The sequence below is a fragment of the Chiloscyllium punctatum genome, chromosome 31 (assembly GCF_047496795.1).
Source record: "Chiloscyllium punctatum isolate Juve2018m chromosome 31, sChiPun1.3, whole genome shotgun sequence".
Classification (NCBI taxonomy): Eukaryota; Metazoa; Chordata; class Chondrichthyes; order Orectolobiformes; family Hemiscylliidae; genus Chiloscyllium; species Chiloscyllium punctatum.
Window position 1 is genome coordinate 65,260,051 of NC_092769.1, and position 20,179 is coordinate 65,280,229.

General features: G+C 49.8%; 1 protein-coding gene across 4 annotated transcripts in view; it reads left to right on the plus strand.

Moving 5' to 3' along the window:
• Positions 1 to 20,179, plus strand: part of LOC140457003 (pyruvate carboxylase, mitochondrial-like) — a 1,063,875-nt gene that overhangs the window by 142,680 nt on the left and 901,016 nt on the right. For all 4 annotated transcript variants that reach the window (XM_072550900.1, XM_072550899.1, XM_072550901.1 and 1 more), the window contains one exon: positions 7,609 to 7,727. In XM_072550900.1, coding sequence (XP_072407001.1) covers positions 7,609 to 7,727 — 119 coding nt within the window. The remainder of the gene's footprint in view (positions 1 to 7,608; positions 7,728 to 20,179) is intronic.

Below are 20,179 nucleotides of genomic sequence, written 5' to 3' on the forward strand. Positions count from 1 at the left end.
AAAAGTTGTCCCTCATGTATTTTAAAAAATCTTTCTCCTCTCACCTTCGAAATATGCTCCCTAGTCTTAAAATCCCCCGCCCTACGGAAAAGGCACCATATCTATACCCCTCATAATTTTATAAACATCTAGGAAGTTCACCCCTCAACCTCCAGTGAAAAAGATCCCAGTCTCTAACAGAATCCGTACAGTGTGGAAACAGGCCCTTCAGTCCAACAAGTCCTCACCGACCCTCTGAAGAGTAACCGACGCAGACCCATTCCCTTACATTTACCCTTGACTAGGGCACCTAACCTACACATTCCTGATTTAGCACAGTCAATACACCTAACCTCACATGTTTAGATTGTGGGAGGAAATCGGAGCAAACCCACGCAGACACTGTGAGAATGTGCAAACTCCACACAGACAGTCGCCCGATGCTGGAATCAAACCCAGGTCCCTGGCGCTGTGAGGCAGCAGTGCTGACCATTGAGCCACCGTGTTCTCCTTCTAACTCAAACCCTCCATTCCTGGCAACATCCTGGTAAATCTCTTCTGAACCCTCTCCGCCTTAATAATATCAGTCCAGTGTCAGGACGACTAGAACTGCACACAGCACTCCAGAAGAGGCCCGACCAACGTCCTGCCCAATCTCAAATTAACCTCCCAACTCATATACTCAAAAGGCCTGAGCAATGCAGGCAAGCATGGTAAATAACCTCCAGAACCTAGATAATCATCCTTGCCCTCTAACTTTGCTCGGAGGACAGTCCAAGTGAGGTTAAAGTCCATGTACAGAAAGAAAAATTACGACTGGTTGGACCAAAGGGTCTGTGTCTGTGCTGTCTGACTCTGTAACGTTAAAAACCAGTACAGTTGGCGGACTCTGACATACTGGCCTGGCTTGACATGTGTACTTCAAAATGGAAGTCCAGGTCACCTACCAATTCCCCTTCCCGCCAGCACTAAATGTATTCAGAGAAGATGGTTCGGTCAGAGAGAAAATAATTCTACTAGGATCATAAGTACCTTGAAGTACAATGACTTGCCTTCTCTCTTGCGACCGCTTTTATTATTCATAATATGTGATTTGATAATTAAGAGATACTTGCCCTCTCCTTTCATTAATCTTTAATTAAATGTGTTAACTGAGGCTCAGAGGGTAATGTGCTGTCTTTCAGCTGGAAGTTAGAAAGTCATGACTTCCAAGTCGCGCTCTGGAGGCATGAGCACTCCAGTCCCGAGGGAGTGCTTTCCACTTCAGGTGGCATCTTTCACAAGAACATAACAGCAGGCGGCAGGAGTAGGCCCCTGTTCAGCCCCTCGAACCTGCTCCGCCCTTTGATGCGATCATGGCTGATCAGATCTCGGCCTCTAGTCCGCTTTCACGACTGCTGTCTGTAACCCTCCCACCCATTGCTACTTGAAAATCTATCCGCTCCTTAAATTTAATCAATGTCCCAGCATCCACCACACTCTGGGAGAGTGCCTTCCACAGAGTCACGAAGAAATTTCTCGTCACCTCTTGTTTTAAACGGGCTACCCCTCATCCTAACACGATGACCTCTCGTTCTAGATTGCCCCACATGAGGAAGCGTCTTCCCGATGCCAGCTTTGTCAATCTCCTTGAGCATCTTATTTACCTCAATTAGATCTCCTCTTCCAAACTCGAGAGTGTAGGCCACAGCTGCTGAAACTCCCTTCATAAAACGAACCCCTCAACTCTAGAATCAATCTTGTGAACCTTGTCTGAACTGCCTCTGTTACAACTGCATCCTTCCTCGAATAAAGGGGTCAAACGTGGACGTGGTACTCCAAGTACAGTCTCACCAAGACCTGCTACAATTGCAGCAATACTTCCCCACTTGCATACTCTGTCCTTTAGCAGTGAATGCCAACATTTCATTTGTATTTTTTTATTACCCACTATTCGTGTATACTAGTTTTCTGAAATTCATGCACAATAACCACCCAGATCCCTCTACACCAGAGCACTCTGAAATTTCTCTCCGTTTACATAAGTTATCTTTCTATTATTCTGACCAAAACTGCCTATTTTGTGAGTGTGACCCCCCCCCCTAGTTTGAGTCTCCCCCCTTAAGGGAAACATCCTCCCAGATTCAAACCCGTCAAACCTCTCAGAATGTGTTCTGTTTCAGTAAGTGCATCGATCATTCCTCAAAACTCTAATGACCGTCGGCCCAAGCTGCTCAACGCTTCCTTATAAAACAAACCCCTTCATCGATGATTGAACGTTTTCGGAAGTTCCTGCAATGCAAAGTATATCTCTCCTCAACAACATTTTACATTAACAGGCATGGATGAAGAAGCATTTTTCTCTGAGGGTTGAGAGTCTTCCTCAAAAGGAAGCAGATGCAGAATCTAAAAAATATTTCTAAGACTCGGGCAGATAGATTCTTCATTACCAAGGGATAATCAAGGGTGTGTAGGAACAGAGAGCTGAGGTTGAAATCAGATTAGCCACGATCTTTATTGAATGTCTTGGCAGATTCGAAGGGCTGAATGGCCTGTATCTAGCTTGGTATGGTCCAGTTTGATAATACAAAGCTGAGTTGGACAATAAACTGTGAGGACAGCGCAAAAAGAGGAGGTGGTGGCAAAATTGGATTCGTAAAAGGGCAGACTATTTTGTGTAAAGAGGGGAGGTGATGGCGTATTGGTATTATCACCAGAGTAGTAATCAGGCGGACTGTTTACATAAAGAGAGGAGGTAGTGCGATGTTGGTACTATCCCTGGATTAGTAAACCGGTGGATAGCTCCTGTGCACATCCCACTGTGTTTGCTGTTTATGAAAATCCTCAGAGGTGATTTGCCGCAGCCAGGCCCCTCCTGTGATTGGAGACGTCGCTGTAACTTCTCCAGCAACCTGCCCTTGCTCGCCTGGGTCCCCTTCAGGTCTTAGCTCTCATGCAAAACTTGGAACCCCGCTATTCCTGCAATGTTTTTGTGTAATCTACGGTGAAGGGTGACAAAATATTTGCTCAATGACTCTAAGGGACCCCCTGTTTACTTTTGCTCGTCTCTTCCTCCTAATGATCCTGCCACAGTTTGTGCGTTCTGATTTTGTTTTTTCTAGTTTACTGTCACATTCTGCTTCCTTCCTTTTTATCCATCTGTTGTATTCAAATCGCTGCCACCAAAAATTGCTCCCTTTCAGAAATATTTCATTGGATGCCCTAAAGTTGCAGAAGTTGCCATGATAGTGCAAGTCTGTGTTTTGGTAGTAAGAGTCATAGAGTCATACAACGTGGAAACGGATGTTCTGTGTACTCTGGGCCGGATTAACTAATCCATAGAACATAGAACTGTACAGGACAGGAATGGTCCCTTTGGCCCATGATGTTGTGTTGAATATGACACGAAATTAAGCTAAACCCTTCTGCCTGCCCTTGGTTCGTATCCCTTCATTCCTTGCATATTCTTGTGCTTACTTAAAATCCTATCGGCCTCCACCACCACACCTAGCAGCACTTTCCAGACTCCTATCACACTCTGTGTAAAACACTTGCCCCTCACATCTTCTTTGAACTTTCTCCCTCTCACCTTAAATGCCTGCCCCCTCGTCTCAGACATTTCAACTCTAGGGGAAAAGGATTCTCTATGCATCTCATAGTTTTATAGACGTCTATCAGCCCCTCAGCCTCTGCTGCTCCAGAGAAAGGAACCTGAGTTTTTTGTCCCAACCTTTCCTTATGGCTCATAGCCTCTAATCCAGGCAATACCCTCTTCTGCCCCCTCAACAAAGCCACCACCTCCTTCCTATAATGGGGCGACCAGAATTGAATGCAATGCTCTATGTGGAACATCATCCCAAACTGAATTAATCCCACCAATTTGACCCTAGCCCAAGCTTTTTCTATTCATGTATATATCCAAGTGTCTTTTAAACATTGCAATTGTGTCTATGTCCACCACTTCCTCAGGAAGTTTGTTTCACATGTGAACCACCCTCTGTGAAAATATTTCTCTTGTCTTTTTTAAGTCTCTCTCCTCTTAGCTTAAGAATGTACCCCCCTAGTCTTGAAATCCCTCATCCTAGGGCAGAAGACACCTACCATTAATCTGATATGTACCCCTTATGATTTTATAAATCTCTATAAGGTCACCTCTCAACCTCCTACGCTTCAGGGAAAAAAGGTTCCAGCCTTTCTTTACAACTCAAATCTTCCATATCCAGCAACATCTTCTGAGCCCTCTCCAACTTTATAATATCCTTCCTACATCTGGGTGACCAGAACTGGACATAGTATTCCAGTCTACCTCTATTTCTGATGAAGGGCTTTTGCCCGAAACGTCGATTTTCCTGCTCCTCGGATGCTGCCTGAACTGCTGTGCTTTTCCAGCACCTCTCTAATCTAGACTCTGGTTTCCAGCATCTACAGTCATTGTTTTTACATAGTATTCCAGAAGAGGCCTCACCAATGTCCTGTACAACTTCAACATGGCGCCCCAACTCCTACATTCAAAGGACCGAGCAATGAAGGCAAGCCTGCTAAACGCCTTCCTAACTGGCCTGTCTGTGTGTGAAGGAAACTTCAAAGAATTATGTACCTGAGACCCTAGGTTCCTCTGTTCTAAAATGCTACCTAAGGCCCGACTGAGAATAAAAATCAGCTGGAACACGAGCACAAACTGCTGGTCAAACTCAGCAGCTCTGTCAGAAGGAGTCAGCAGGGTGGGGCAGCACAGTGGCTCAATGGTTAGCACTGCTGCCTCACAGTTCAATTCCTGCCGCAGGCGACTGTGCGGAGTTTGCATGTTCTCCCTGTGTCTGCATGGGTTTCCTCCCGGTGCTCTGGTATCCTCCCACAATCCAAAGATGTGCAGGTTAGGGTGGATTGGCCGTGCTAAATTGTCCCATAGTGCCCAGGGGTGTGCAGGTTAGGGTGGATTGGCCGTGCTAAATTGTCCCATAGTGCCCAGGGGTGTGTAGGTTAGGGTGGATTGGCCGTGCTAAATTGTCCCATAGTGCCCAGGGATGTGCAGGTTAGGGTGGATTGGCCGTGTTAAATTGTCCCATAGTGCCCAGGGGTGTGCAGGTTAGGGTGGATTGGCCGTGCTAAATTACCCATAGTGCCCAGGGATGTGTAGGTTAGGGTGGATTGGCCGTGCTAAATTACCCATAGTGCCCAGGGATGTGTAGGTTAGGGTGAATTGGCCGTGCTAAATTACCCATAGTGCCCAGGGATGTGTAGGTTAGGGTGGATTGGCCGTGCTAAATTACCCATAGTGCCCAGGGATGTGTAGGTTAGGGTGGATTGGCCATGCTAAATTACCCATAGTGCCCAGGGATGTGTAGGTTAGGGTGGATTGGCCGTGCTAAGTTGTCCCATAGTGCCCAGGGATGTGTAGGTTAGGTACGTTAGTCTGAGGTTAATATAGGGTAGGGGAATGGGTCTAAGTCGGTTACTCTTCGGAGGGTCGGTGTGGACTTGTTGGGCCAAACGACCTGTTTACATGCTGTCGGCATTCTGAGTGAGCAGGTATGTGGAGACAGAGCCCAGAGAGAACGAGAGGCAAAAAGCTGGCCATTCGAAGGGATGGTTGGTGGTAAGCCAAGATCAGCTGGTTGAGGTAGCATTGGGCATGATGTCTCTGCAATGAGTTGAATGTCGGGGGTGTAGATGGTGAAATTCTAATGCACAGCTGATGGCCTGTTAATTTTCTGGTGATGAATGCTTCGAGTAGTAATTGGGATTGTCCACCGTTTAATGTCACATTTGCTGATGCACCATCTCTGCAGGGGTCTGTCTAATTGGCCCATTTTTTCTCTTGGCAAAACGTAAGTAATGGCTATTGAACAAAACTGCCACTTGTTGTGTGTCTAATTGTAACAAATAATTTGTTTCGGCTTCGCAGTCCTGTTGGGTGGAATCATTGCCGTTTTCATATTCTCTGCATTATAAGGCGTCACGTCCAGCCAGTGTTGTTCCATTACATGCGTGCCCGCAGTGTGAGGGCTGTCTCTGCTGGTCATTCGAGTATTTTCTGCCTCAGTGTCTCTCCAGTATAGTATTCTGCACATCTGCTGTCCTGCGCTCCACTGTACCAAGATGCTAACTCTCTTTTAGAGTGGGTGAGGTGTGGGGCTGCGCTGTGGTTCAGTGGCTTACAGCGACCCAGGGACCCAGATTCGATTGCACCCTCGGCAGACTGTCTGTGCGGAGTTTACACGTTCTCCCCGTGTCTGCGTGGGTTTCTGCTGGGTGCTCTGGTTTCCTCCCACAGTTCAAAGATGTGCAGGTTAGGATGGATTGGCCATGTTAAATTTCCCATAGTGCCCAGGGATGTGCAGGTTAGGGTGGATTGGCCGTGCTAAATTGCCCATAGTGTCTAGAGATGTGTAGGTTAAGGTGGTTTAGCCATGTTAAATTGTCCCATAGTGACCAGGTATGTGCAGGTTAGGGTGGTTTGGCCGTGCTCAATTGCCCATAATGTCCAGGGATGTGCAGTCCAGGTGGGTTAACCATGGAAAATGTGGGGTTACATGGATAGGGTGGGGGGGAGGGCGGGGGGGGGGGGGGGGGGGGGTGCAGGTGGTGCTGTTCTGGGTGGGATGCTGTTCGGAGGGTCATTGCAGACTCGAGGGGCTGAATGGCCTCTTTCTGCACTGTAGGGATCCAGCGGTCGTTCGACGAATTCTTCCAGGTCAGAAGGACCTCCACGATGAGGGTAGATTGGAGAAACTGGGGGTAGTTCCCCTGGGAGTAAAAGTTTGAATAGAGGTCAGACGAAGGCGTTCAAAATTGCGAGGAGTCCGGACAACGTAGATTGGGAGAAGCTGTTTCCATTGGCAGAGGGGGAGAAGATATGACAGCGACATGAGGGAAAACTGTTTATGCAGCAATTGGTGAGGTTTCCCATCAAGAGGGGCAAACTCTGTTGAGTCTTTCTGAAGGATATTGAACAATTGTCACATGAGAAGAGGTTTGGAGGATGATGGGGAAGAAGTCTGCAGGGCTTGCGAAGCTGCTCCTGCAGAAAGTTGGCACACAGTTCGAGGGGGCCAAATGGCTTTGTCCTGAGCTGCAATCACTCTATGAATCTTTGTTGGTTGTTGCATTAATCAGAAGGGAGAAAGTGGGAACAGGACTGAGTTGGGTGGCATGGAGACTCAGTGGTTAACACTGCTGCCTCACAGCACCAAGGTCCCAGGTTCGATTTCAGCCTCGGGTGACTGTCTGTGGGGAGTTTGCACATTCTCCCCGTGTCTGCGTGGGTTTCCTCCCACAGTCCAAAGATGTGCAGGTTGGGTGGATTGGCCGTGCTAAATTGCCCAGAGTGTTCGGTGCATTAGTCAGAGGGAAATGGGTCTGGGTGGGTTACTCTTTGGAGGGTCGGTGTGGACTGGTTGGGCCGAAGGGCCTGTTTCCACACTGTAGGGAATCTAATCTAATCAGCCATGATCATATTGAATGGGACATCAGGATCAAAGGGCTGAATGGTCTCCTCCTGCTCCTATTTACTTTGTTTTGTGTTTTTGTAAGAAGGTGGGTTTGCAAAGAGAAATTGCATATGGAGGGCAATACTGGCCTGAAGTGCTGTGTGACCTATTCCTGTGTATCTCATTGCTTTTCATGTTCTTTCAATTCCCCCCTGCTCAGGTGGGTTATGAGAACGCTGGCACAGTGGAATTTCTTGTCGACAAGCAAGACAAGTACTTTTTCATCGAGGTCAACTCCAGGCTGCAAGTGGAGCACACCGTGACTGAAGAAATCACTGAGTAAGTGGTTCACCGCTAATTAATGGTAATGGGGAAGTCTGCAGGCATTTCAGGTGGAGTTAATGAGGTGATTGAATCACCAGGAGCCACTTGAGGGAATAGATTCTGTGATCACAGTGCAGCTAACATGAACACAATCAACTGCTGCTCATTGCTCCTGGGAAATTTCGACATGTAAAACGCTGCTGTTGTTGGCGGTCGCTTCTCCCTTTTTCTCCTTGTGTGCTCTCTTTTTAATGGGAGAGGGATGATTGCCAACAGGCACAATGTACTCACACAAATGCTGCAGCCCCCCCCCCCCCAGTTTAAATACCAAACACTCGATTGTATTCGATGCTCTATCTCTGATGTCTTCCGTCCCCATCCAACGAGTTTGGTCTTTAGCTTTGGAAGTGAATGCAGCTACACTCATCCTCTTGCAACGAATGACGCTATCTTTCTGGTCGCTGGTGTGTGTGTGTGTGTGTGTTCTCTTGTTAGACTTAATAAGCAGCTTCTATAAATGTCAAAGGAACCCGCTCACTGGGAACACCCAGCCATTTCCGCATGAACCTGTCACCAGCTTGCCTCCTCAGAGGTCAGCTTGGCCCAGGTTTTGCAGGTCAGATCCACGAGGAGGCTTCGTTGGTTTGTGTCTTGTTATTTGGTTTATTGTTGTCACATGTGCCGAGGTACAATGCAAAGTTATGTTTTGTGTGCTGTGCAAGCAGACCATACCATACAAAGTGCATCAGGGTAATAGAACAGAGCGAGGAATACAATGTTACAGCTTCAGAGGAGATTAGATTAGATTAGATTCTCTACAGTGTGGAAACAGGCCCTTCGGCCCAACAAGTCCACACCACCCCTCTGAAGAGAAACCCACCCAGACCCATTCCCCTACCCTATACTTACCCCTGACTAACGCACCTAACACTACGGACAATTTAGCACGGCCAATTCACCTGACCTGCACATCTTTGGATTGTGGGAGGAAACCGGAGCACCCGGAGGAAACCCACGCAGACACGGGGGAGAATGTGCAAACTCCATACAGACAGGCAGGCATCGAACCTGGGTCCCTGGTGCTATGAGGCAGCAGTGCTCACCACTGAGCCACTGTGCCACCCCCATAAGGTGGACAAAGAGTAGGACCAACATGAAATATAAAATTGATGAAGGGCTTTTGCCTGAAACGTCGATTTCGCTGCTCCTTGGATGCTGCCTGAACTGCTGTGCTCTTCCAGCACCACTAATCCAGAATCTGGTTTCCAGCATCTGCAGTCATTGTTTTTACCTCGTAAAATTTGAGGGGTCCATTCAGCAGTCTAACAACAGCGGGGAAGAAGCTGTTCTTGAATCTGTCAGTCTGTGCGTGTAAGCTTATGTATCTTCTGCCAAACGGAAGAGGTTGGAAGAGATTACAACCGTGGTTGGAGGGATCTTTGATGATGTCGGCTGTCTTCCTGAGGCAGTGGGAAGTGTAGATGGAGTCAATGGATGGAATCCCTGAAGAAGGGTCACTGGACCCGAAATGTTAACTCTAATTTGTCTTCACAGATGCTGCCAGACCTGCTGAGCTTTTCCAGCAACTTTTGTTTTTGTTTCCGATTTACAGCATCCGCAGTTTTTTTTCGGTTTTTAACAGGTGGAAGGTTGGCTTGCATGATGGGTTGGGCTGTGTTCGTAACTCTCTGTAGTTTCTCACAGTCCTGGGCAGATCCATTGCCACACTGAGCCGTGATGCATCCAGAGAGAAAACTCTTTCTGTGGGTGCGTCTGTAAAAATTGGTTGGAGTCATGTGGACATGCCGTATTTTCTTAGCCTCCAGAGAAGGTAGGAGCATTGTTGTGCTTTCTTGACTGTGGATGAACCATGACAGTTGGTGGTCGTCATTCTGAGGAACTTGACGTTTTCAACCACTGCCCCAGCACCGTTGACATAACTGGGAGTGTGCCCTCCACCTTGTTACCTGTAGAACGGTTTGTGCGATTTGAGGTTCTCCTCCCCCGAGTACCAACGGAGTTCTCAATGCCAGAGTCTTTTTGCAGAGTAAAACGAGAAACTGTTGTGACCGGGGAGGGGAAATGGGCTTCAATTTAAGGAAGTTGGTAAAAGACAAAAGGCCGGGGGGGGTGGTTGTGGGTCGGCGTGCGGATTTAATTCAGGCAAATGTTAATGGATTTTGATCTGGAAGGCGCTGCTGCCAAGGGTGGTGGAAGTAGATTCAATCACATCTGGAAAGGGGGTTGGATTAATACTTTTAGTGATCAGGCTGTGGAGGGGGGGGGGGGGGGGGGGGGGGGGGAGCAGCCAAGTTGCTCTCGTTGGGACATCTTATTTGGAGGGCTGGCAGAGGTTCAACGGGACGAGCGGCCTTCTCTTGAAGGTCAACGTTGACACTCCCAGTGCAGTGCTGAGGGAGCGCTGTGCCATCGGAGGGGCACACTGATTCAGCTGAGACGCTATGCTTAGGCCCAGGCCTGCCCGTTCGGCTGGATGAGGATGTGATCCACCGTTCCGAAGAGAAAGGCAGTGCTCCCCCAGGATTAATTCCCCCAGTCAACGCTGGTGTAGGGGAGGGCATTTGGAGACGGGGATGGAGGGATTGGCAGACGAAGGAACCTTTTGATCTGGGTCATTGTCACGTTGCTGCTAGCGGGATCTCTCCACCTGCTGCTCTCCGCCCACAACCGTGACCACACTTGGACAAACGCTCTGTCAGGGCTGTAGAGCTCCCAGGGACCTCCAGCGGTGGTGGGGGATGCAATCTCAATGCAATTCACCGTTTACGACTGAGCGACAATTGATACTAATGTACAATTGAATGATATTGGCACACGATTGGGTGGGATGGAGGAGGGGAATTTGGAGTGACGTAAAAGGACCCTTGTTCCTATGCGTTTTGCAGTTTCCTATTTTGTGAGCTCTACCCCCCCCCCCCCCCCCCCCCCCCCCCCCGCCAACCTGGAAGGAGTGGTATTGCTGGTGTGCAGACTGTGTGGGCCTGTGCGATATGGTTCAGGCGCCCGATGGAGGAGGGCAGTGTTTGGCGTCTGAATGAATTGGCTCATAGCTGTTTCGTCGTGGGAGTTCGCTGACGACAGACTGTATTGTTAATGTTATCAGACATCTGGATGCACAAATATTCATCCGTTTCTTTTGGTTATCAAAAGAGCAATGATAAGGAAGTCCTCTGGGAAGCAGTGCTCACTTATTCCCGTGACTGTGAAAAGGTCAACTCTTCCAAGTTAATTGATTTGCAAATCTCTCATAAAACTTGGTGTGAATTGCAGGCACTTTTAATGCTTGCAGGCTGCTCTGGAGATTCACCTCTGATAAACAGCACTGGTGACGTGAAGCAGGGGGACTGTGTCGTGAACATAATTATGATACCGTTTAGGTAGTCCTTGATGTTTCTGTGGGGTTGGAAGGCGAGGGTTTCTACTCAAAAGAGCAGAGCCAGACTGGCCCTGGTGTGTTGGATGGGGCAGTCACCCACTGATGAAGGGCTTATGCCCGAAACGCCTATTCTCCTGCTCCTCGGATGCTGCCTGACCTGCTGTGCTTTGCCAGCACTGCACTCTCGACGCAGTCACCCATTGGTTAGTGTTTTTCCAGGGTCAGCGCAGAGGCTTCAGATCCCACACCGGCTGAGTTTACCATGAAGGACTGTTGAACCACACCAGCCCTCTGTCTCTAAAGAGGGAGGAGCCCCTGTGGTCCTTCTACGTCTGTGACGACTTTACATTCCTAAAGCTCCTCAAGCTGGGAGAGGCGACGTCCTAGCGATATTATTGCTAGTCTACTAATGCATAGACCCCAGTTAATGTCCTGGGCACCCAGGTTCGAATCCCATCATGGCAAATAAAAATAAAAAAATTGGAATGAAGAATGGCTATTGTCAGGAAAAGCCCATCTGGTTCACTGATGTCCTTGAGCGAAGATATTGCCATCCTTACCTGGCCTGGCTGACATGTGACTCCAGACTCTTTAACTGCCCCCTGGGCGATTAGGGATGGGCAATAAATGCTGGTCTAGCCAGCAGTGCCCACATCCTGTGAGCGAATTTGAAGTAAAAACCTGTGGGCGACAGGGGTATAGATGAGTATGTGGACGGGATGAGATGAGGTGGAAGGAGGAGGTCCGGGTGGGATTTCACCAAGGTGGGGGCATTCACCTGTTTCAGGCTGTACCTCAATAATATAATTCTGTATTTCAGTCCAACTTTCCTATTGCCTGTGAAGTGCTTTGCGTACCGGATTCCTGCCATTCATGTTTCCGAAAATCACTAAATCGTGTTATCTACCATGTGTACCCGAGTAATAATTGATCTCACGTAAAAGCCGACCTCCTATCTTTAGCCAAATAACCTGGAATTTCCCATACGTCTCGTGGGAAAGGTGACCCTCGTACCTCGCAGATAACAGATCAACGTTTATGAGTCGGTAGGCCAGCTATCACATCCTGTTCCTGTCTGCCATTTCTTCCGCCCCGCTCCTGGTCTTCCAGTCTGCTGGCTGTTGTGCTCCACTCCGGAATTTCAGAATTACCATGATTTGTTTATTTTCCATTGTTAGTTTAGGGATCAGTTGGGCTTCTGCTAATGATATGGTATGAATTTTGCTGGGCATGAATTTCAGCCCCTCAAAAGTGGTATCCACGTAATATTCGATCCCATACATTTAACCTTAAAATGTAGTCAAGAAAATTTGACTATTACTGGAGTATATTCGGTAAATGAAAACTGCCACACCAGATACTCCTGTTGTAATACACTGGCCACGGTGAGGAGTGCCGGAGCGGGCACACTGGCCGCAGTGAGATAGTGCCGGAGCGGGCACACTGGCCGCTGTGAGACAGTGCCGGAGCGGGCACACTGGCCGCAGTGAGACAGTGCCGGAGCGGGCACACTGGCCGCAGTGAGATAGTGCCGGAGCGGGCACACTGGCCGCAGTGAGATAGTGCCAGAGCGGGCACACTGGCCGCAGTGAGACAGTGCCGGAGCGGGCACACTGGCCGCAGTGAGACAGTGCCGGAGCGGGCACACTGGCCGCGGTGAGACAGTGCCAGAGCAGGCACACTGGCCGCTGTGAGACAGTGCCGGAGCGGGCACACTGGCCGCAGTGAGACAGTGCCAGAGCAGGCACACTGGCCGCAGTGAGACAGTGCCGGAGCGGGCACACTGGCCGCAGTGAGACAGTGCCAGAGCAGGCACACTGGCCGCAGTGAGACAGTGCCGGAGCGGGCACACTGGCCGCAGTGAGACAGTGCCAGAGCAGGCACACTGGCTGCAGTGAGATAGTGCCGGAGCGGGCACACTGGCCGCAGTGAGATAGTGCCGGAGCGGGCACACTGGCTGCAGTGAGACAGTGCCGGAGCGGGCACACTGGCCGCAGTGAGACAGTGCCGGAGCGGGCACACTGGCCGCTGTGAGACAGTGCCGGAGCGGGCACACTGGCCGCTGTGAGACAGTGCCGGAGCGGGCACACTGGCCGCAGTGAGACAGTGCCGGAGCGGGCACACTGGCCGCAGTGAGATAGTGCCGGAGCGGGCACACTGGCCGTGGTGAGACAGTGCCGGAGCGGGCACATTGGCCGCTGTGAGACAGTGCCGGAGCGGGCACACTGGCCGCAGTGAGACAGTGCCGGAGCGGGCACACTGGTCGCAGTGAGACAGTGCCGGAGCGGGCATACTGGCCGCAGTGAGACAGTGCCGGAGCGGGCACACTGGCCGCAATGAGACAGTGCCGGAGCGGGCACACTGGCCGCAGTGAGACAGTGCCGGAGCGGGCACACTGGCCGCAGTGAGACAGTGCCGGAGCGGGCACACTGGCCGCTGTAAGACAGTGCCGGAGCGGACACACTGGCCGCAGTGAGACAGTGCCGGAGCGGGCACACTGGCCGCAGTGAGATAGTGCCGGAGCGGGCACACTAGCCGCGGTGAGACAGTGCCGGAGCGGGCACATTGGCCGCTGTGAGACAGTGCCGGAGCGGGCACACTGGCCGCAGTGAGACAGTGCCGGAGCGGGCACACTGGTCGCAGTGAGACAGTGCCGGAGCGGGCACACTGGTCGCAGTGAGACAGTGCCGGAGCGGTCACACTGGCCGCTGTGAGACAGTGCCGGAGCGGGCACACTGGTCGCAGTGAGATAGTGCCGGAGCGGGCACACTGGCCGCAGTGAGACAGTGCCGGAGCGGGCATACTGGCCGCAGTGAGACAGTGCCGGAGCGGGCACACTGGCCGCAGTGAGACAGTGCCGGAGCGGGCACACTGGCCGCTGTGAGACAGTGCTGGAGCGGGCACACTGGCCGCAGTGAGATAGTGCCGGAGCGGGCACACTGGCCGCAGTGAGATAGTGCCGGAGCGGGCACACTGGCCGCAGTGAGACAGTGCCGGAGCGGGCACACTGACCGCTGTGAGATAGTGCCGGAGACTAGTTTAATTCTGAAAAATGGGTGGCAAGAACAAGTTGGGCCAAAGGGTCTATTTTCATGCTTTCGACCTCTGTGACTGTATAAAACTGCATGCAGTCCTCCAGGTGTGGCCTCACCAGCGCCCTATACAACTGCAACGTCACCTCCCTGCATTTTAAACACAATCCCTTTAGGAATAAAGGGCAATATTTCATTTGCCGCCTTAATTACCTGTTGCACCTGCAGACCAACCTTCTGTGATTCACGCACAAGGACACCCAGGTCCCTCTGCACAGTCGCATGCTGCAGTTTTTTACTGTTCAAATAACAGTCCCTTTTACTGTTATTTCTCCCGAAATGGATAACTTCATATTTATCAACATTGCATTCCATCTGCCTGACCTTTGCCCAGTCACTTAAACTATCTACATTCCTCTACAAACTTTGTTCTACCACTTATCTTAATGTCATCCGCAAACTTTGACACACACTACACACCCTAACTCCAAGTCATCGATGTAAATTGTAAACAATTGCGGTCCCAACACTGATCCCTGAGGCACACCACTCGTCACTGATCGCCAACGGGAAAAGCACTCATTTATTCCAACTCTTTGCTTCCTGTTCGTTAACTAATCCTCTGTCCATGCTAATACATTGCTGTAATGCCATGCACCTTTATCTTATGCAGCGGCCTTTTGTATCTCCATTGTTTGTTTTTTTTCAATGGTCTTCAATCTATGTTCGTGTGGGACTTGGAGGAGGATTATGTTTGCATGTATCTGCTGTTCTTATCCTTCTCGATGGTAGTGGTGATGAGTTTGGAAGGTGTTGTCTGAGGATCCTGGTGAATTTATGATGTGGAAAAAGGTGCTATTTCAAGTCCTACAATTCTGGACATCCCTCCTTAAGGAAGTAGATTACTTACAGTGTGGAAACAGGCCCAACAAGTCCACACCGACCCGTCGAAGCACAACCCACCCAGACCCATTCCCCTACACCTAACACTACAGGCAATTTAGCACGGCCAATCCACCCTAACCTGCACATCCCTGGGCACTATGGGACAATTTAGCATGGCCAATCCACCCTAACCTGCACATCCCAGGGCACTATGGGACAATTTAGCACGGCCAATCCACCCTAACCTGCACATCCCTGGACACTATGGGACAATTTAGCACGGCCAATCCAACCTAACCTGCACATCCCTGGACACTATGGGACAATTTAGCATGGCCAATCCACCCTAACCTGCACATCCCTGGGCATTATGGGACAATTTAGCACGGCCAATCCACCCTAACCTGCACATCCCTGGGCATTATGGGACAATTTAGCACGGCCAATCCAACCTAACCTGCACATCTTTGGACAGTGGGAGGAAACCGGAGCAAACTCCACACAGACAGTCACCCGAGGCTCGACTTGAACCCGGGTCCCTGGCGCTGTGAGGCAGCCGTGCTAACCACTGAGCCACTGTGCTGCTCCCCCAAGACTGGCAGACAAGTCAGTTGCAGTGCTGAGGGGTGACCATTATAGAAGTTTATAAAATCATGAGGGGGATGGATTGTGTGAATGACCAGTGTCTTTCTCCCAAGGTGGAGAAGTCCAAACCTAGGGGATATAAATTTCAGGTGAGGTGGGAAAGATTTAAAAGGGACCAAAAGGGCATCTTTTTCTTGCAGAGGGTGGTACGTGTATGGAATGAGCTGCCAGACGAAGTGGTGGAAGCTGGTACAATTGCAACATTTAAAAGGCATCTGGATGGGTATATGAATAGAAAGGGATTAGAGGGATATGGGCCAAATCTGGCTGACATGGATGAATTAGACCGAAGAGTTTCCGAGCTCCACGACTCGCTGACTCTGAGCAGAGGACTGAAGGATCTCCAACAGCAGGAAGATAAATGCTGGAAAAGCACAGCCAGTCAGGCAGCATCCGAGGAGCAGGAGAGTCGATGCTTTGAGCATGAGCTCTTCATCAGTCCTCAGTTTCTCCTCAGGGGAAGGTAACTCCCACAATGTAGCTGTGACTGCCATGGGCCTTAATAAGCAGAGGATTGGCATACATTCCCTGAAGGAGGCCTCTGGATCTCTAAAACAAAAACGCTTGTACCATTGCAGTTGACAGGGAATGCGGCAAATTCCATCGATACATTTAAGGTGATTCCAGACAAAGATGTGAGGGAGAAAGGAGTAGAAGGTTATGTTGATGAGGAGAGCTGGGCTAGCAGGAGGCTTCAGTGGCGTTGACCTGATGGAACGAATGGCCACCTACTGTTCAGTAACTCCCCTGCAATGCAAAGAAACCATCTGGAGCATTGTCACACTGCCGATTCACTGCGTACACATGGCGACGTTTAGATATTTGTTTTGATGACTCTGACACACTCTCATTCTATAGCCATCACATCGCTGCTCAAATTCAAATCAATTGTTCTGCAAATTCTGTCTTTCCGAATCTCCAGACATCCAGCTAAAACTGCTTGTGATTGGTTTGTTGTTTCTGATCCAGTTTTTCCAAAAGGGCTGAGACAACATCTAATGAAGCTCATTCATCTTGCACTGTCACTTTTGAGGAGCTAAAGAACAGTAGGTGCATCAATTAAAATGGATATCTTACCTTGAGCTGTGTAAATCTGGTTGCAGATTTTCTTATATCCCTTGACTATGTGATCATTGATTTCTGTCAGTTACTGTATTTTAGGAAAACAAGGTTAGGAAGAGCCTGTTCTGCCAGTTCTTTCGATCCTGTCTAATTGTACTGTTTATTTTCTTCGGTTCACTTCGGGAGAGGTGACTAATGCAGAATATACCAGTCTAGAATCTGAGTTGAGGCAGACGTGGGTCCTGCAGATGCTGGAGGTCAGAGTCAAGATTAGAGTGGTGCTGGAAAAGCACAGCAGGTCAGGCAGGATTCGAGGAGCAGGAAAATCGACGTTTCGGGCCGGAGCCCTTCATCAGGAATCTGAGTTTGTCCACAACTTTCCTGTGAATTGGTTTTTGATGGCAGGCGGCTGACCTGAGCCAGTGCTGACCTCTTCTCATCATAACCGCCCAGTCCGCACTCTCCGGGAACGACACAGTCTCCCTGGATAAGCAGATAAAAACGGTGCAGGGCAGTTAGGAGTCAAGCACATCAGAGGTGCAACCATCTTCAGCTGCATCATCAATGACCCCCCACTATCTGGTCAGAAGTGGAGATGTGGAGATGTTCACTGATGGCTGCACATTGTTCAGCACCAGGCACCACTCCTCAGGTACTTAAGCAGTCCGTGTTCAAATGCATCAAGACCGGGACAATATGCTGACAAGTGGCAAGTAACACTGGTACCAGGCAATGACCATCTCCGTCAAGAGAGAATCTAACTACTGCCCCTTGACATGCAATGATGTTCCCGTCACTCAGTCCCCCATTGACCAGAAATTGAGCTGGATTTGCCATATAAATACAGTGGCCACAAAAGGTCAGAGGCTCGGAATACTGAAGAAGGGCTTATGCCCGAAACGTCGATTCTCCTGCTCCTTGGACGCTGCCTGACCTGCTGCGCTTTTCCAGCAACACATTTTCAGCTCTGATCTCCAGCATCTGCAGTCCTCACTTTCTCCTAGGAATACTGCAGCAAGTAACTCACCTCCTGACACCCCAAAACCTGTCCACCATCTGCAAGGCACAGTATTATAGAATACTACCCACTTGCCTGGGTGGGGGACAGCTCCAGCAACACCCGAGAAGCTCGACACCATCCGGGACAAAGCAGCCCACTTGGTTGGCACCACATCCACTCCCTCCACCACCACCGAGCAGCAGCATATGCCATTTGCAAGGTGCACTACAGCAACCCACTGAGGCTCCTTAGATGGTACCTTCCAAACCTATGACCACTTCCATCAAGATGGGCATGGGCAGCAGATAGATGGGAACACCGCCCCCTGCAGGTTTCCCCCTCCGAGCGACTCACCGTCCTCAGATGGAAACATGTCGCTGTTCACTGGGACCAGATCCTGGCTCAAGTAACCAGCTTGCCCACCACCCTCTCAACCAGGGGGGGATGGGCAATAAATGCTGGGCCCAGCCAGAGGCACCCACGACCCATGAAAGAATAAGAGAAGTTGTGGATTTCCTATCAGACCGATAGTCTTCCCTGAAGGAATTATTGAGTCAGTTATTCCTTCCTTTATAATTATCAGTGCTTCATGGTCAAAAAAATAAGACTGTTTTGTGCACTTACATTCCACCCGTTTTCTTCCTGGGATTGAGTCCTGATCATTCAGATGTTAACCTGGCCCACTACATGATACACTCAGCGACAACCACCATACCACTGACCTCCCCCAAAATAGGGCATTTTCACAGAAACTCTGGGAATATTTTATTCCTTAAGCATGCCCATGTACCTGTTATTGGTATCCTTTATTGCTTGAGCCTGGTTGAACTGGATACCTACTGATTGGCTTGCTCGGTTACTTCAGAGGATCAGTGATGAGTCTCCTGCAGTACGTCCGTAAAAATGACCCTTTCCAGTTGCCTGCCACTTCACCACACCGTTGTGTTTCCCTGCCAACGTCTCTGTCTCAGGCTTGTTGCAGTGTTCGGGTGAGGCGGAGCACAAGCTGGAAGCACATCATCTTATTTTCTGCTTGGGCATCCTGCAGCCTTCAGGACTTAATATCGAGTTCAATAACTTTCGAACCCGAACACCTTTTTCCATGCCCTTTACCCAACCCAACCTCAGGCCCTGTCATCACATGGGCTGCTTTCTGAAATATTTCTTCAGGGGCCGGAATCCCACCACCACACACACCTTTATTTACAAATGCATGCAATTCTGGTCTCCTTCCTATCGGAAAGACATTGTGAAACTTGAAAGGGTTCAGAAAAGATTTACAAGGATGTTGCCGGGGTTGGAGGATTTGAGGTATCGGGGGAGGCTGAACAGGCTGGGGCTGTTTTCCCTGGAGCATCGGAGGCTGAGGGGTGACCTTATAGAGGTTTACAAAATTATGAGGGGCAAGGATAGGATAAATAGACAAAGTCTTTTCCCTAGGGTCGGGGAGTCCAGAACGAGAGGGCATAGGTTTAGGGTGAGAGGGGAAAGATATAAAAGAGACCTAAGGGCAACCTTTTCACACAGAGGGTGGTACGTGTATGGAATGAGCTGCCAGAGGAAGTGGTGGAGGCTGGTACAATGACAACATTTAAGAGGCATTTGGATGGGCAAAGCTCAAAGAAAGGGGAATGAGTTCACAGTCTGAAGCTGGACGTTAAGTCCAGAAGGTTGCAAAGTGTCCAGTCTGAAGATGAGATGTTGCCCCTCTGGTTTGTGCTGTGATTCTCATGAGCATTACAGTGTACCGAGGACAGCCTCGTGGGCATGTGAGCAGGATGCTGTGTTAAAATGACTGGCTATGGCAAGGTAGAGGTCATCCCTCCGCACAGACGGAGGTGTTCTGCAAAGTGATCACCCAGTCTGTGTTTGGCTTCTCCAGTGTAGAGGAGGCCGCACTGTGTGCAACGAATGCAGTCGACCAGATTGGAGGAGTCGTGGGTCATGTGCCGCTTCACCGGGAAAGGTGCTTAGGCCTTTGGGTGGTGAGCAGGGAAGGGGGTGAAGGGACAGGAGTTGCACCTGTTGTGAGTACATGGGACGGTGGTGTGGGAAGGGAGGGTAGTGTTGGTCGTTATCAAGAAATGGACTAGGATATCCCAGAGGGAAGGGTCCCTGTGAAATGCAGACAGGGGACTGAGGGCAAGATGTGTTTAGTGGTGGCGTTCTGCTGTAGTTGTCTGAAATGGCAGAGGCTGATCCTTTGAATATAGAGACTGGTGTATAAAAAGATAGGACAAGGGGAATCTGATCACGCTGTTGTGAGTATGCTGACCCTTCCACACTTTACAACAGCTCTGACAAAGAGTCATCTGGATTCAAAACGTTAGCTTGCCGTCTCTCCACGGATGCTACCTGACCTGTTGTGATTTCCAGCATTTTCTGTTTTCAGTGCAGATTCCAGCAGGGTGGCACGGTGGCTCAATGGTTAGCACTGCTGCCTCAC